The sequence below is a fragment of the Lygodium microphyllum genome, chromosome 5 (genome assembly GCF_053477565.2).
Source record: "Lygodium microphyllum isolate KBCC chromosome 5, Lygodium_microphyllum_v1.1.10, whole genome shotgun sequence".
Lineage (NCBI taxonomy): Eukaryota > Viridiplantae > Streptophyta > Polypodiopsida > Schizaeales > Lygodiaceae > Lygodium > Lygodium microphyllum.
In genome coordinates, this window is record NC_141139.1 from 148,762,354 (window position 1) to 148,780,452 (window position 18,099).

Genomic DNA, 18,099 nt, shown 5'->3' on the forward strand with positions numbered 1-18,099 from the left:
AGTTTTCCTCTTCTTAGTTGTGTAAGCCAAAAAGAACTCTAGTACATAGAAATAGAAGAACCCTATATATGGGTCTTCAAACCAAACTCAACTAACTAAGGTGGCATACGAACTGAGCCACGAACTAGAGTAGATAAGGATAGTTGTCATCTAGCTATTATTCATGGGCGGTGTAACAACCGCATCTGCAGCTAACAAGTTGGTGACATAAATGCACAACAGTCACCCTGGCATATCACGAGTGGAGCTCGATATCTCAACAGAATTATGCATTGATTGCTAGACCTCTGTACAAACTGTTGATTATATTCGAATGGACTGAAGAATGGCAACGTGCATATGAGAAATTGAAAAAGTCTCTAATCATAGCATCGATTCTATGAGCCTCAAATTGGACCATTACCTTACATGTGCATATTGATGCTTTGAAATTCGCTGTGGGGATAGTGTTGTGCCAACATGGCAAACACAATCTCAACTATCTAGTGAGCTTTACTAGCCGACAACTCACTAAGATAGAGATGAAATACTCAACGACAGAAAGAGAAGGTTTGGCCATGGTATTTGCTGTAAAGAAATTTTGACATTATTTATTAGCCATGCCTTTCACTTTCATTGTGGACCATCAAGCCTTACTATATTTAGTAAAAAAACATTGTGCTACATAACGCATAGCTTGATGGCTCCTTCTACTTTTAGAATTCGACTTCTCTATGGTTGTACGAAAAGGAAAGTAGCATTACATAGCCGATCACATGTAACGCATCCCCATGGAAGAGGCCGCTGGACAAGGCATCGCCGACCGATGAGTTGCCAGACACGCACTTGTTTAGCCTATCCAACGAGAGAGATTTATTGTGAGCCAACTTGATGCCATATTGGGCAGACAACATAGTCCAAGTGCTTGAGCATGGACTACCTGAATGACCGATAGAGAAATCTCAACTTAGATGACTTATCCTCAAGATCCAACCCTATTAGTTGATAACAGGCTAGCTATATAGGCTAGGGCAAGACGGATTATTGTGTAGATACGTATGCGAGTATGAGATGCACGATGCGCTCTCAAAGGTGCACAATAAAATTGCTAGAGAATACTTTAGCAGAGATATGACAGCCCGCAAGGTGCTGCATGCTTTTTTGCGATGTGGCACGATTCGTTAAGCACTGTTATGAGTGTCAACGCACAAAGGTCAGATGGAGCTAACCCCAATAATTGCACGACAACCCTTCGAAAAATGGAGAATTGACTTCATATGACCTATTAGTCATGCGGCACAATACTTGCAAGCCAAGTACATCATTGTAGCCACTGACTATCTAACGAAATGGACAGAAGCAAGAGCTACGAGAAAGAATGGCACTAGAACGACTACCAAGTTCCTATGGGAGCATGTAATCTCACCATTCGACTGCCCCAACAAACTGATTAGCGACCAAGGCACACACTTCATTAATGAAGTGATTGCACATTTTCTATCCACCTTTCTAATTATCCATCGAAAATCTTCCCTATACTACTCTCAAGAAAACAGCCATGCGGAATCCACAAATAAAATTCTAGTAAATGTCATGACCAAGGTAGTCTCTACTTTGCGCAGTGACTGGAATAACAAGTTGATGGCAGCCTTGTGGACTTACCACAGTCTATAAAACGACTATAGGCTAAACACCTTTTAGGTTGACCTATGGAACTGAAGCAATTCTACCTATAGAGTTCTTCGTTCCTAGCCTGAGAATCGCACTTCACGAACGATGGGAAGGGAAGGAGGCATGGACGGAACGTCTAGTTGAACTTGAACACCTCTCGGAAACTCGACTTCTAGCTACCCATGCGCTCATATGTGAGAAAGCACAATGAAAAAGCTGGTTTGACAAGCATGTCAAGCAACGTGAATTTGAACAGGAGACTTAGTGCTCTTATACTCCGTTAAGGGGCATAAACAAAAAATGAAGTTTAAATATCTAGGTCCTTTCAAGATTTGTGCCATCAGTCGAACTAATAATGTCGAACTTAAGACTTTGGAAGGTGAGAACATAGGCTTCTTGAATGGCAGTCGCATCAAGAAGTACTACCCTCCCACGCATCCTCTGCATGAACCACCAATGTTAGAACCCCCTATCAAGATACAAGTAGCCACAAACACGGAGATTGACGATAAAGATGAGGAAGACGTAGAACCTACTTACCTCCGCATCATGATCACTGCCAAGCAGACATGCACTTTCATTGCCTTGATCGATGAGGAAGTAGACTTCAATGTCTTAACTCATGACCATTGGACCCACATTGGCAAACCACAATTACAGTCCACTACCGCCAAACTAAGCCCATATGGTGGCCGATCGTACACACTCCTAGGGAAGTGCAGGGCCGCAGTTTCTATCGGGTCTAAGAGCATACCAATGATCTTTTATGTGTTGCCAAATACTAAAGATGCAAGCACGGAGTCGCTTCTAGGTCGAATCTTTAAAAGGCAATCTCATTGCAATGTCAATTATGAGTCACAGCATATCCACCTAGCCATTGGCATTGTCCGCATAGCAGCAGTTTTCAGCAAGGGTTACGCAACTCTTACGAGATTCACAAAGCCACCGGTAGAAACACCTGCAGCCAAGTCTAAGGAGGGGAATTGTGACTTGTTACAACCCGCCAAGCCTCTACGCCAACAACCCGCTAAGGCCAAAGCCAATGCCCATGAACCCCAGTTCAGATGGATACCTAAACATCAGAGCCTGCCACCGAGGAGCAATCGGCTACGCCTTTGCAAGGCTAAGAATGCAACCTCAAAAACTAGGAGGCCAAGACAAAGCTACAAACAGCAACGTACGTTCAAGCTGCGATGGGTTTCTAAGACCCTATTGCAAGCGCAAGGCTATTATAAGGGTAATGCCTAGATATGGATTCCTAAGACTAAAATGGCCAAAGGCATCGATCAAACACCGCCCTCATGCTTAACCGTATCCAGCCATATGTGTCAAGGCCTAAAGCTGCATAAGCCTCGAGACACCAAGACCATAAACTCACAACTGATTAGGCCCATGAACACCGACCAAGTCTACTGACCCAAATCTCAGCCTGCTACTCCCAAACCAGTACCACGTAACTCTACCAAGACTCGGGAAGCCATATCCGCAAGTAACAGTGCCCGATTAGTAGTCTAGTCCTAGCCCTTGTGTAAGGGACCTAACCGCAATCTCAAGAACCACCAAACCCACAATCATCTACTGCCAAACTCTATGGTTCTGTCCAACCCCAACCACCTGCAGGCCTTAGACCCTCCTATGAGTGGAAATCATTCTTGACACTTGCCGTAGATCTAGCCGAATACACAAGGGATGACGTGATTGCTTACCTTAGATACTTAGATGCCACATTCATGTCGTTGGCTCTGAGCTATGACCACTTGGACTTGGACCTCTTGTAAGAGCCCTTAGCAACCGAAGTTCGTACGATGCCTTGTTCATGGGACACATTCAAATTCACATTTGTCAAAGCACCCCACTCAGCTCTACAGAGTTGCTCGGCACTGAGATATCTAGAGAGCAAGCCATCAAATAGCATCTCATTACGCCATATGATAAGCAAGCCACTTCTGCTATCACTGACCAAGAAATTGAGGAGTTGAAACAGCTTACTGAAACCGAATCCCCATTCTTACAGAACTGGTACACTCTTCGATTGCAATGAAAACTCAAAGGATGCCAAATAATGACCAACGTTGAGCAATGATGCGCAATCAAGACATCAAAGTATAACCCAACTTATGTCACTCCAACTTCGTATAGGGTGTTAACAACTATTTGTGGCCGACCCATGGAAGAGCATATCAAAGGACACCCTTACCTTGATCACCTCTTGACCGAGGAAGAGTTACATATTGCTAGCCGTATCGATTCCAGCAACTTCCTAACGGATGTCCTTACTTACATCACACACGTAGACGGTCGACCCTTCGATCTGGACCGCAAAGCTCAATTGGAGTACAATCCAGATTTCTATGCTTGGGTCATGCGAAAGTAAACACTCGACCCATACGTTGAATGCCCTTGGCCCGCTAGCCTTTAATCCTAGAAAGGATTCTTCTTAAATCCAGAAGGAGAGGGGGTAAGGTGAGTTAAATCAGAACTAATCAAAATCAAGCAAACTCATAAACACATAAGAAAAAACACATCGATGTGAAAACCTGAGTCTACACTTAAACACAAAAAGGAAAAAAACATGTTAACTTGCGATTGAGGAAAAATGTCACAAAAATTTTGAAATAAAGAGTGAAAAGTCTGAAAGGAAAGTTTATGTTGGAGCTTTAAATGTTTTCATTCAACAAACATGAAGTCTTTCTTTTCAGAAAATAACCGTTTTGGAAGCATTAATGGGAATGATGGTTCATGACAAGAATGAAAGATGTTGCAGCAAGATCGTGCTCACCGACTCCCTTTCACGGAGGAGGAGGATGCAGTATGGCATCAGCTTAGAAAACCATGTTTATAATTATCTGAATTTCTGCAATATCCACAACCTCGAGAAGATGATAGCCAAAGAGGAGGCTACAAGGAGAGTGATGGAACAATGTAACCTCTCGAAATACCTAGAGAAGTTTGCGTAGGAGCCCTGACCACACAAAGTGTGTGGAATTTTTGAGAACGTACAACCTCGATCAAGAATGTGGAATGGTGACTATGGGAAGAGGGGAGAATGCTAAACAGGTGCATGTACCATTGAACCAAGCCTTGGTGGAGAAGGCACTAGGGTTGAAACCTAAGGTGGAGAAGAAACATAAGAGAGATGTGTATGCTATGCTAAAGATGAAGAGGGAAGATGTTTTGACAAACGACGGCATCAACATACATTATATCCCCGATGCTCAGGCTTGCATGCAGGCAAAATTGGTGCACTCACTCTTCTCCAACCAGCGCTATAACTCCCTCATGCACCGAATCAATGTGCCTATGTTGGAGAATGTGGCAATCCACACCTTGGATGAGGTAAACTGGAACAGCTACATGTGCAAGACTATAGACCAAGCATCCAAAGCACTAGCCCTGGGCAGTAAATAGGCAGGCGGAGAGTCCCCAGTATTTAAAAGTACTAAGAGGAAGAAACCTCCCTTGAAAGCCCCTTTCATTGGATATGGAAGTGTGCTGACAACCATCATCTAGGAGGCTGTAAAAGAAGCTCAGCACAAGGAGAAGAAGGAGCAGATGAGACTCCAAATAGGTCGTCAATTCACCAAGAGAAAGAGCCATCGAGTGATAAGACAGAAATTGAGATAGAGAAAGAGGATTAGGAGCCTCAATCCAGAAGGGAAAAAGCAAAGAATCCCACTAAAAAGACAGCTCAGAAGAAGAAACAGGATGAGAGCATGAAGAAGGAAAAAGAATATCTAGAGAAAGCCAAAAGGAAATCCCTAAGAGAGGCTGAAGAGAGGGAGAAGAAGAAAAAGCAAGAGATAGAGGAGTTGAAATAGGAAGCCAGAAAAGCCAAGAAGGAATCGAAAAAAGAGGCTGAAGAAAAGAAGAACAAAGAGAAGGAAGAAGATGAAAAGCTAGTAGAAGAATCAAGGAAAACAGAGAAAGAGAGAGAGAAGAGCTGTGGAAAAGAAGGTGTAGTTGAGGAGAAAGGAGGAAGACATGGTAAAAGCAATTCGTCGATCCATAGAGCAGCAAAGTCTACTCGATGACCTAAGGGCTTTAAGTCCTCCCAAGGATGAGAGACCTGGCTCAAGCATTCATGTACCTAAAGTCATACCACCTGCAGTCATCACAGGCAAGGGCAAGGCTCCCATCCCTCCCCTCTTGATGGCCACCAACAGGGCAACCACTCTCACTCTAAGCATCCCGGCCAGCGCCGATGTAAACAATTTTGTGGCCTAGATATAATACATCATTAATAAGGAACTAGCCCAAGGAAAGAGTGTGGAAACTACGGCCGCTGGGCAGAAAAGACCGATCACAGATGCCGAGTCTAGGCATGATCCAAAACGCCAAAAGGTGGAAGCTTTGACCACTCCAATCCCCACTACTATGATGCTACCAGCAAACCATGATGAATATATTGTTGAATTGCTCTCTCAACTAGAGAAGGCAAAGGAGGAAAGAAAAATAGCGGTGGTCGAGTTGAAAGCAGAAAAGGAGTCGACGGCAACCTTCCAACTTGAAAAGACGAGGCAAATAGCTATACAACAAAAGGATATCTTTGATTTGAAACAAGAACTAAATGCCAAAGATGACAAGGAAAGCTGGCAGCAACGGCTCGAAGATGAAAATCAAGAGCTAGTGAAAATGCAGGGAGAATATAAACTTTTAATTATGCAACATGAGAAGTTGGCAGCAAAAATAGATGGAATCAAACAAGACATGGAAGAGCTTGCCGCAATGGAAGAAGAAAGGAAGCAAGAAGAGGAGCAGCACCACAAAGAGATGGAAACCATGACTGAAAAGTTGAGCCTTGAAAGAAAAGAGCATAAGAGAATGAACAAGGAATCGGAAGACCAGGAGCAGAGACTCATGGCCTTGGTACAAAGACAAGGAGAAAGTATGAAGGAGATGAAAAAGAGAGCCGAAGAGTGGGCATGCCAAAATGAACGAAGAGTGAAGACCTTGGCGCGTTGCTTGGCTCTCGTGAAAAAAGAGAAAGTCTTAGAAGAAAGCAAGGGCTTCAATACTCAACAACGGGCTTTCCTGGATACTCTGATTAGAATAAGCTGAGCATAGCAGAGAAAAGGGAGTCCCTTGAGGTGGTAAAGAATAAGCTGAGCATAGCACACAAAGCTTTGCAAGCAAGGCTACACATGCCACCACAACCCGTTGTAGTTGGGATGAGCTTTGATGAACAACGCAAGTACCTGTTGTTGGCCGGCCTAACCCCCCAGGAGACTACTGCATTGGGGTTTGTAGAGAAGATACAGCAAGATCTCCAAATGGGTAAAGCTAAACTGCAAGTTGACATGGGCAGATTCAAAGAAGTGATCCCACAACCCCCTTCACCCCTCTGAAAAATAGCATCAATTAACACACATCCGCGGAAAGAAAAACGAACCTGAGGAAAAAGAGAAAGAAAATAGTGGAAGAAGCTAGATAGAGATTGAGGGCCAAGCCTATGGCATAGCCATCCGCACCTCTTCCACCATGCCTAGGTGACTTGCCAACCAGCTTCCATGCAGAACTCGTAGTCTGGGAGAGACAAGAAAAAGAGGAGCAATCCCCTTCAGCTTCCTCCTCTCCAACGGCATGCACAGAGTCCTTCCCCTTAAAGTAGTGGAAGAGGTAATCAACGTCGAAAGCTGGCTAGGCCAACAATGGTTGGAAGAAAGAGAGAAGAATCCCACCCTCTAAGGCACCGAGGATGCGGAGTATTGGAAAAATAAGGTTTTTAAAGTGCCTCGGTCTGTGCCCGGATACAAGTGCCAGCCACTGTGAGAGAGACGCATTTGCGACGACAATGTGTTCTTCTAGATGGCTTTTTGTAATACCCTCCCCTCTGAGAGAAACAACCCCACCTTCATGGTGTATCCTCGTAGGGTAGGAGTAGATTTTGCTATAAACACCCATGGTCACTACGACTTCCCCATCATATATAACCCCTGTACTACTACCTTAGCATAAGCCCTCACTTTCACCTCAGACAACCTAGATGCTACCATGACTCGCTTCATTGCTGACTTCTCCTCCTGTCCTGATCCCGCCTACATTACCACATGCAACTATCTTAGGCTATTAAAAATCTTACTTAAGCTACAGGATCCCACCACGACAGAGCGTAGTCTCCTCCCACTCTTTTTTTATCCTAATGCCATAAATAGTTGCGCAATGACCCGCCTAATGATGCGAGCCAACCTCCTACCTTCCTTCTACCTACTATTCTCAAGGATATGAGTGACAGCCAATTCACCCGCTGTAACCACCCATTTTTCTTTACCACCTCTCCATGTCCGCTTAAACCTTAAAGGTTACATACAGAGCTGAAATTTTTTGAGTCACTCCATTAAATCCCCTTTCCCACCACATTCTGATGATGATAACTAGCAATTAGCTACTTCCTGAATCATGTAACTCAGTGCCGGAAAAAAAAAGAAAAAAAAAGACCAAACACAAAGACAACAAATAAATAACAATGAAAGGAGCACACGACACGTCCAAACACAAGTCACGGCACATAACACACAGTCACTGCACCTAGGGGTCCTCAAGTTAGGCACGTCCAATGGCCTCGGTCAATCGGCTCCGTTCCTAACCCCCTAGCTCTTTTTAACTCCCCACTTCACACTTAGGGCACCTCAAGGGCAGGACATACCTAGGGAGGTAGTTAGACCTATCACCCTAAGCTACACACATCGCACCTCCCTTTGCATGAACAGGGTCCTCAAGTATGGGACATCACCCAGGCTTGCCTATGGTTAGACCCAGTTCCCCATTCCAGGAGCATGAGCACAGAGCACTGTACGGTGAAGTAGACACTCCCCTTAGGTAAAGCACCTTCTCCTTTCAAGTACAACAAGATGCTACAAACCACCAACTTTGGAGGCCCACATCATCCACTCGACATGCCTTGGATTCTCAATCCAAATCATTACCAAAGCTTCCCAATCAACGGAGTTCACATATGGCCCAATCATCACTCCACCAACCACTTACCAAAGCCCACCCTTCCACAATAGAGAGCTCGAAGTGCCATGGGACTGGCACCCATCTCGGAGGGGGATAATGTTAATCTCAATTTAAGATGGCGAAAATATGAAGTAAAGAGCGAAAAAATAATAGAAAAAGAGCAAAGACACAGGGACGGTCCCCTAAAGCTTAAGCTAAGGCAAAAATCGTAATTTTAAATGGATGGCGCCTCAAAAAACTCTAAAAACTCTTGTAAAAGAGCACCAGGCTCCAGTTTATGCCATTTGTAAAAGAATAGATGGGTGTAGGCTTAAGGCATGAGACAAGAAGAGGGAAATGGAAAAAATGACCTTGCCACAATAACCAGTCATGTAAAAAGGGATGGGTGTCCATGGGATTTTAGGGTTTTATATATAAAGTTCAAAAAGTGAATGGAAGCTCATTCTTTGGTGTGTAGCTAACAAGAGTCCTCTCTTCCTCTCTTCTTCTTTTCACCTTGCTTGTGTGTGTGCTCTTGAGAGAGGAAGTGTGAGGGAGTAAGTGTGTGGAGTGAGAGATCAAGAGGGTGAAACTCTTCACCATCTCCTTTTCTCTTCTTCTCTTCTCTTCTCTTCTCGTTTCTCGTGCGCGCGACTATGGTGGATGGATCTCGATGGAGGAGGCTTGAGGATGCTTGAGTTAGCATGTAGGATCATGGAGCTACCAGTGTGTTCAAGGGAAGAGGCAACTCATTTCGGCAAGGTAAGCTCACTACACTCGTAGGTTCAAAGGCACGTCAGTTAGGTGAGAGATAGCCATTAAAGCTCGCTTGAAACGCTTAAACAATAAGCAATCTGTACATCTCGACCGTTGATCGCCTCCACAAGGAGATTACTCTAATGAAGATGAAATCAAAGATTTAGCCTATAAGCTAGCACATCACTGCAATATGGACTCAATGCCATGATACCTAAGCCTAACAGTGTCTTAGGAGTAGAGGAGAAATGTGCTCCCCTAATCTCAAATAGATAAACCTCACAGGAACTCTCCTTGCTAAGGGCTTAGGGAGCCAAAATAGCAAATGCAACCACCTCAACATGAGCCACTAGAACTGGTTCACGAAGAAGGGCGTGACTCCAAATCAAATCAACGAAAGAAAAAACGAGTGCAGGAATCAAGCCCCCTCCGTGGCCACAACAAGTACAATTAAAAGAGAAAATGACTCCATGCCAAGCCATATATTCCTTGGTAAATCTTTTAGGTCCTCTCAAAATGTAACTACTGTAGAGCATCGGGATGATGTCTACCGTGTCCCCTCCCAATGTATCTCCAAAACAAAACCAAAAAAAGATAAAGAAAAAGAAAAAAAAGAGAGCAAACAAACAAAGACTCACACAAAGAAAAATGAAAGAAACAATGAGTTTTTCCATATATATCAGAGTGCTACAAACACTGCACCTAGGGGTCCTCAGGTTAGGCATGTCCAGTGGCCTTGGTCAACCGGCTCTGTGCCTAACCCCCTAGCCCTTTCTATCTCCCCACTTCGCACTTAGGGCATGTCAAGGACAAGATACACCTAAGAAGTTTGTACTCACCTATGGTTAGATTTGTCTCCCTAAGTGGCACCCACAACACCTCCCATGTACACAAACTAGGTCCTCAAGTATGGAACACCACAAGCTTCCCTGATATTTGACCCAACTCCCAGTTTTACTAGCACGAACACCATGCAACACTACACAGTGAGGTAGATGCACCCCCAAGTAGTGCACTTCCTTTTTCTTTTTTCAAGTATACTAGACAATGGTAATCAACCACCACTGACATTGAAGGCCCCCACTACCCGATTAAATCTAATCTTAACCTCTGCAATCTAATATCGACATTAATGAGCTCAACTATACTACATCGTATTGTCAAAAGCACAAATAATGTCTCAAGAAGCCTTTGAGTGTACTTCTCAACATCAACAATTTTTTCCACCCCATTGAACCCTCACTTCATCCACACATTTCTACGAGGAACCCAAGCAATAATCTCCTAACTACATACTATCTAAGTATACATCTGCACTTATATAATATCTATACCACAATCTATACACAATTTCGGTTCTCAAGTGCAGGACAATACTCTCAACTTGCTTAGATATTCGACATGTCTTCCAAACTAATCAAACTACGGCTTATGCACGATAAGACTAGCACTAACCCCTAGCTGGGAGAGACCATGTGAGAGGTTTGCAATTGCAGATATTAAAGACTCCAATGAAAGTACAATCAGCTCTTCATCAACACTCAACTCTGAATTCTTGTCGTCCTTTATCATCATACAAGCCCACCAAAGAATCGTCACGTGCACAATCCCCAACGCACAATCCCCAAAAACCCACACGTGTGCTAGCCATGGGCAATTCCCAACTCCAACAATCCTATCACCCGTCAACGTGTCCCCAATGACCTTCATCTACACCACCACCACCAAAACTTCTCGAAGACAAACCACAGCAATCCCTTCCACCCATGTCAATGCCTGCTACCTACAATAGTGAGTACCATGGGACGACTGGCAGTCGTCTAGAAGGGGATTAATGTTAATCCTCAGACGAACAAGATAAAAAATTTGAAAAATCTAAAACAGAATATAAGGCCAAGGCAAAAGTGAAACAGAAGACAAAGAAACGCTAAGAAAAATATAAAAACACGTGTAAAAAAATCTTAAATCAAGGAGAAATGCACACAAGAAAAAGTGCAAGTCAATACTTTTGTAAAATAGCGTAAGACGCATCATAATTTATTTTAAGAGCACCGAGCTCTCACCCGTATAACTTGTAAAGGTAGATGGACGATAAAAAAGGAAGCTAGGAAGATAAGAGGATAATGAAAAAAATAACCTAGACCACGATTACCCATGTAAAAAAGGAAAAAAGAGGATAACCACCCAAAAAGATTTTAGGTAAAATTGAAAAGTAAATAAGAAGCTCATTCTTGTGTGTAGCCAAAAGTAGCTATCTTTTTCTTCTTCTTCTTTTTCTTCTTGCTTGAGCTTGTACTTGAGAAAGGAAGTGTGAAAGTGTGAGAGAGTGCGTATATGAGGATGAGGCACCATGGTAAGATGAAGAAGCTTTCCATATTCTCCTCTCTTCTTCTATTCTTTTCTCTTGTCTTGCTCGCAACAATGGAGCTTGAAGTGTGGCGCTTGAGGATTGAGCTCGCTTAAAGCTTGCACTTGGATCGTGAAGCTACCGAAGTACTCCAGAGAAAATGCAACTCGATCAAGCATGGAAGTAAGCTCACTACACTCATAGAGATAGATAGTGCATCGGTTATGAGAGGTAGCCATTAGTGCTCGGCTTGAAACGCTTGAACAATAAGCAATCCGTGGGTCTTAATGGTTGAGCTTGAGCTCACCTCTTCAACTAATCAATCTTCAATAATCTCAAAAGCCTTTTTAAAGTATCAATGCATCATTCGAGTATTGCAAACATTCCCCATAAGCATTAATAAAGCATAAACCAATCAAATCCTTGCTATCCAAACCATAATTGTTTTATCTTGTGTAAAACAAAGTTCAAAACTATACAAAATCAACTCTATGAATGCTCAGATTTATAACTCTCATTGTGCTATTTGTTTCTAGTAATATACTCTTAAATTTAATATCCTATACAAAAGTTATAGCTAAAATATAAAAGTACTATGAAGTTGCCATAGCTGTCTATGACTTTTACGACATGCTCGATAATCACTTAAAATGGATAAAATGGTTGCTTCTCAACTCAATGAGCACTCAACAAAGCTTAACTAAGCCTTGGAAAACTCATTAACAAATCTGAAGCAAGCTAAAATAAGTTGAAAAAAGTACCTAAGCATATTTTATCAACAAATTCGTAAACCTATGTGCATCTTAAAGAAAATAAGGATCAACATGTGAAAAGAAATCTAATCTATGTTAAACTCCCCCTTTTACATATCTTAAAATAATATGTTATTACATTTCTTTTTTTATAGAAGGATGCTTTGAATCACCATGGTAAGGTTGTTAAAGGAAGAACCTCCTTCTCTCCATGCTTTTCTACTAGCATCTCTATATCCACAAGCTCTCTCTCTCATTTCATGTCCTTGTTGACCCTCCATAATCTCTTTAACAACTCTCTCCACCTCGTCCTTACTGATCCATCCATCTTCCCTTTGCTGGAACTTGAGCCCGATTTTCCATTCTTCCACAATCCACTTCCTATTAAGCCACTGTTCGGCAAACAGGGGCCATGCAAGCATGGGCAGGCCCATGGAGACGCCTTCAAGGGTGGAGTTCCATCCGCAGTGGGTGAGGAAGGCCCCAATGGAAGGGTGGGAGAGGACTAGGGCTTGGGGGGCCCAAGGGGTGAGGCGGATGGTGTCATGAGACTTAGTCCGAAGGGTGTCTAGGAGGTCGCTCACGGAAGGGGAGTCGTGGGGGGGTGGTTGGATGAAGTCGGGGCGGATGACCCAGAGGACGCGGACGCGGCTGGCTTGGAGGCCCAGGGCGAGCTCCATGAACTGAGGAGCCGCCATGGACGCGATGCTGCCAAAGGACACGTACAGGACAGAGGACCGGGGCTGGACGTCTAGCCACGCCAGGCACTCCATGTCCTCTGCCCACAGGGCCGTGCCCGTCCGTCTGCCACCCTTATGATCATCGTCATCATCGTCATCGCGTCCTGCGCTTGCATCTGATGGTATTATACCCCCCTCCAGAAAGGCTGGCGGGAGTAAGGGACCCCCCGCCAGCAGCTCCGGGTGGTCTCTCCTTAACACCTCCAGCATCGGTTCCTCCAGCTCCGTGAACGTGTTAAGTAGCACGAAGGCTGGCTCCTTTGCCCTGTAGAATGGCTTGATCTTGAACTGCACCATGAAGTCCGACATATCTGGCACTTGGTAGAAGGATGGTAGCTCTGCTGGGGCTAGGGGTGGGTGCCCTGGTATGCAGGCGATCATGTCCTCCGCCGGAGGAGTCATTGATTTGGCTGCAACCAGAGTAGCAAACGAAGTCAATATTGCTGAACACACACATGAATTAAGTCTGTGAGTAGTACCTGCTACATATCCATTTTGTAGTACCCATTGCAAATATGAGAGCAACATGAAGTGAGTAGTCCCGTTTCTACTACGATCCAATATGCACACAAGATGAAATGCATATTACGAGCATTTCTCATACGATCACACACTTAGAGTACTTCTAAACACATGATAATCAGAGAAAGCATGCTTTACCAAATCCATCTTCTGCTACAGGATGGCTTTAAATCCTGTTTGACCGTAAAAACGGCCTGCACCAATTACAGGAATTATGGAGGAATGGTAAAACTCAGATGTTCTAGCCATTTTAGGCCTTAGAGAGGATGCCTAATCCTCTTTGACCATAAAAAGGGCCTGCACCAATCACAGGGATTCCTTATCATTCCGGCCGAATTTAAGCTCGACAGATTCCACAGGCATCTAGTCAAGCTTTCTAGTATCAAGACTCAAGTTACAATCAATTGAGCCAGGTCTGATACTTGCATCTTAAATTTCTCTTCCCACAGAAGCAATATGTTGAGCCATTGCAGCATTTATTTTTCATTGGAGCAGACGAAATCCAAGCCCTCAGAAGAATTGCGCCAGGCTGCATACAAATTGGGATGCTTTGAAGCCATTTAAGGCTGAACTACGCAGCTCTATCTGCCACTGATTTCATGCCTAAACCACCAACAGAATTTTTGGCTTGTACTTGAGACCACGACACAGCATGCCAATTATGGCATACATCATTCTTCCATAGAAAATCCTTGAAACTCTTCTCAATCTGGTCCCAGGATTATTTGGAAAATGGAAATACCATAGCTATAAAAACAATATAAGGCTGCCACACGTCCTTTGTGAGGGGAAGGCTTGCCCCATACGCCATCTTTTGGGAGATTTTCCGAGCCATCCACATGAATCAATGCTTCAGCCAAGACCGATGTCTTTAAAACCCATAGAGTGTAGAATCCCTGCCAGGATCATCCCATAGTGAGAGCCTCAATATCTCTGTCTTGTCCACTGAATTTCCATCCACAGACCTCTCCAAAATTGTCTCCAGGGTCGGGTCAAGATGATGAAGTAGGATGAGAAACTTTAGCTCCCTAAGATGTGCCTGCTCCATTTGATGGTGGGTTCTCATTTTCCTTCTTGTCTGACACCAATTTCTATTTTTGCACTCCTGCATTTTGACTCATCTTCCTTGTTTTGTCCTGATGCTTTTGCTCCACAGACTCCAGCATCTTCCCAATCTTCTTCTTGGGATAGGCTTTTGCAAAATGCCCATTCTCCTTACAATGCAACACACATCCAGAAAGGGAGAGAATTTGACAGCACATGTAATTTCGAAATAAAAAGTATAAAACATATTGGCTACCACAAGTTCTCTCCATGAACACCAATGTGTAATACAACCTACTTACTTTTGATTGGCATATGGCCTTTCTCAATGAGAAGAGGCACATGCAAATTGACTGCATAACTGGCCGCGGATTGGAGCCAAATGGCAACACGTGGTAGGTGGAATTTGTTTGCCACATCTTGTGTGAAGGGTGCAAACATGTCAGAGAATATGCACGTGGGAGGGTGCGGAGAGCACATTAGGTTGGCCATGAGGCTCTCAAATGGGCCATGCATGCGCTCGAGGGCCTACATGCACATGGATGTGAAATAAGATGTTAGGACCAAAAATATGTATATAAAACCAAATAAATATGAACATTTTACACAATTCGAGACCACATGATATTAATAAGAGTGCCTTTGGACTTTGCTTGCACTCTTAGGCTGGTTACACACCAAGTAATGGACGGCCAACCCCCGCCCAAAGTGTGGGCATGCACTTTTTGAAACTGGCCACAGACATGGGCGTCATATCTTTACACACCAAATGGGCATAGTTTGTAAAAAAATAAAAAAGAATAAACTTATAAATCTTTTGATTGGTTGTAAATGCAAAAAATGCACCCTTGTCCGCCACTTTACCAAGTGGGCAAGGGAGACTTGCCGTCCAAAAATGGGCGAGGAATTCACCTGTTTAGCATGTAAACAACAGGTCACGTCCTTTCCAGTGTGTAAAGGACTACGGACACCAACCCTTAAATAAGTGTTTTAATTGGTTAAAGCTAACAAAATGGGCGTCCCATTTTTAGTGTGTAACCGGTCTTAATGAATGTTTCCTTTTCTAAGCCTTCACACATAAGGCCGGTTACACACCAAAAAAGGGCCGCCCACTTTGTAAACTTTGACCAATCAAAACACTTATTTAAAGGTTGGCGTCCGCAGTCCTTTACACACTGGAGAGGACATGACATGTTGTTTACCTGTTAAACAGGTGAACTCCCCGCCCACTTTTGGACGGGGAGTCTCCCCTGCCCACTTTGTAAAGTGACGGACAAGGGTGTACATTTTGCATTTGCAACCAATCAAAAGATTTATAAATTTATTCTTTTTCATTTTTTTTACAAACTGTGTCCCTTTGGTGTGTAAAGGCATGACGCCCATGTTTGTGCCCAATTTCAAAAAGTGCATGCCCACACTCTGGGCGGCGGGGGTTGGCCATCCATTACTTAGTGTGTAACCAGCCTAAGAGTGTGCCCTACTTTTTTCTAACCCTTGTTAACGTTGTCGGGAATGCTAGTGGAAAAGGCCAAGGCGGATGGAAATCCTGGTCCTGCTAGCTCACCTGCGAGAGAGCGGCGAGGTTGCCGGCGAATCTGTTGAAGTCCGGGGGGAGACCATCGGAGATCTGGGCGAAGCGGATGTCAGGCACGTGGCGGGATCCGGGCCGTCGGTGCTGCTGTGGAGGCTTGGTGCCCTTATGATTAGCGACGATGCGGGAGTGGAACTCGGCGGTGGTGACGAAGGTGATGAGGAAGCCGCGGAGGGCGAGCTGCCTGGCCAGCTGCATCACCGGGTTCAGATGCCCCTGCGCCGGGTATGGAAACACCACGGCGTGCCCCACCACCCCGCCCTCCTTCATTCGCATACCACTATCGTCATCGCCAGGAGCCTCTGCCCCATCATTAGCACTAATTAAGCTTGAATATCCATGGCGGTCTACTGGCGCAACACTATCATCGTTATCAGCACCATTATCATGCGGCTGTCGATGGTGATGATCGGCATATTGAACGTCACCATGATAGCTCGCTGATGCGGCTATAACGACAGTACCTGCAGCCTGCTCAGTTCTCGCCATTAATCCGTCTACCTGTCTGTCTGTCTGTCTGTCGTCGATAGTCCCTCTCACACTCAAATCCCCAATTAGCAGTCCTGATATAAGATCCCAGCTCTTCCGTCAGACAATAGAGTCATCATTCTGTCAATGACGGCCCACAGAGATTGAAGCTAACCCCCCTCTCTCGTCTCGGTCGAGTCCCCTCCGATATGTATCTCATGAAGCGAGAGAGAGAGAGAGAGAGAGAGAGAGACTCACCCAGGTGTCTCTCCCCCTCACCTTTCTTCCCCAATGATTTATCTGTACGCGCCATACACGCTAAAAAAAAGTTGGCATCCAGCGTTGGTTCCAAGGCATCCGGATCGAATACCCCACATGAGGTCACATATTTCATGCCTCCATAAAATTAAATCTGAAAAGTAGTAATATATTAAATAATTTGAGAGTCTACGTTGCACCGTTTTGTTTTGACATAAAAGATCTTGCCCTCCAATCTCCACTCGTCCATGTGATTGGCCTCTCGTCTACCTCGCCTTTTGCATAACTTAATTGTCACATCAACCACGTGCCCATGCACAAACAAACTTATCAATTTTCAAATTTCAAGGCAGTGTTTAAATTTGAAGACATGCGACTCGCGAGCCATGCGCTGTAGCATCACAAGACACCTAAAACTTTGGGGCAATACTAAAAAATATGACAACGTGTCAAGAATATATATGTACGTATAATCATGTGCACATTTATAATAGTTGCATCATGTAATATATATAGCAAAGGTGTCGAAGCACCACGAAGCTCCCGAACTTAGCTCCCAAACCAAACCAAAGTTTACATGTGCCATTAATTACTCATGAATGGTTCAGAGAGAAGCGTAAGTGGTCATTAATCTCTCACGTGATTGGGGGCAGAGAGAAATGTGGTCTCTTTCCACTACCTCCTCCTGTTAGTCTCACTCTCACTCGCACTCATGGGCAGCCCAGTGTCGGGGATGGCCAGAGAGGACAAGGAGGTGTTGGAGGGAGCGAGCTAACGTGAGCTGTCACCTGCTACTGCCAAAGGAGGGGAAGAAGGCCAGCGCCACGCAGAGCCTCTGCCGCCCCACGACGAGCCTCTACCGTCCTAACTAACTAACTATATAACTAAGTTAATTAGTTAGTTGGTATCCTAACTAACTATATAACAAAGTTAGTTAGTTAGTTAGTTAGTATCCTAACTAACTATATAATTAAGTTAGTTAGGATACTAACTGACTAACTATAATGTATAGTTAGTTAGTTATATGGTTAGTAA

General features: G+C 44.1%; 1 protein-coding gene across 1 annotated transcript; it reads right to left on the reverse strand.

Moving 5' to 3' along the window:
• Positions 1-12,533: 12,533 nt before the first annotated feature.
• Positions 12,534-17,097, reverse strand: LOC148036519 (UDP-glycosyltransferase 85A3-like). Its single transcript, XM_087678510.1, has 3 exons — positions 16,312-17,097; positions 15,050-15,275; positions 12,534-13,591 (listed from the first exon to the last, which is right to left on the reverse strand). The coding sequence occupies exons 1-3, from the start codon at positions 16,825-16,827 to the stop codon at positions 12,591-12,593; spliced, it is 1,743 nt and encodes a 580-aa protein (XP_087534636.1). The 5' UTR covers positions 16,828-17,097; the 3' UTR covers positions 12,534-12,590.
• Positions 17,098-18,099: the final 1,002 nt, after the last annotated feature.

Bases quoted from the DNA above. Each gene is read 5' to 3' on its own strand.
- LOC148036519 (XM_087678510.1), bottom strand. From the start codon at position 16,827: ATGGCGAGAACTGAGCAGGCTGCAGGTACTGTCGTTATAGCCGCATCA. The intron at 15,276-16,311 runs GTGAGCTAGCAG...ATGTGCATGTAG, and splicing joins ACCTCGCCGCTCTCTCGCAG to GCCCTCGAGCGCATGCATGG. The intron at 13,592-15,049 runs GTAAGTAGGTTG...CTCTGGTTGCAG, and splicing joins AGGCCATATGCCAATCAAAA to CCAAATCAATGACTCCTCCG.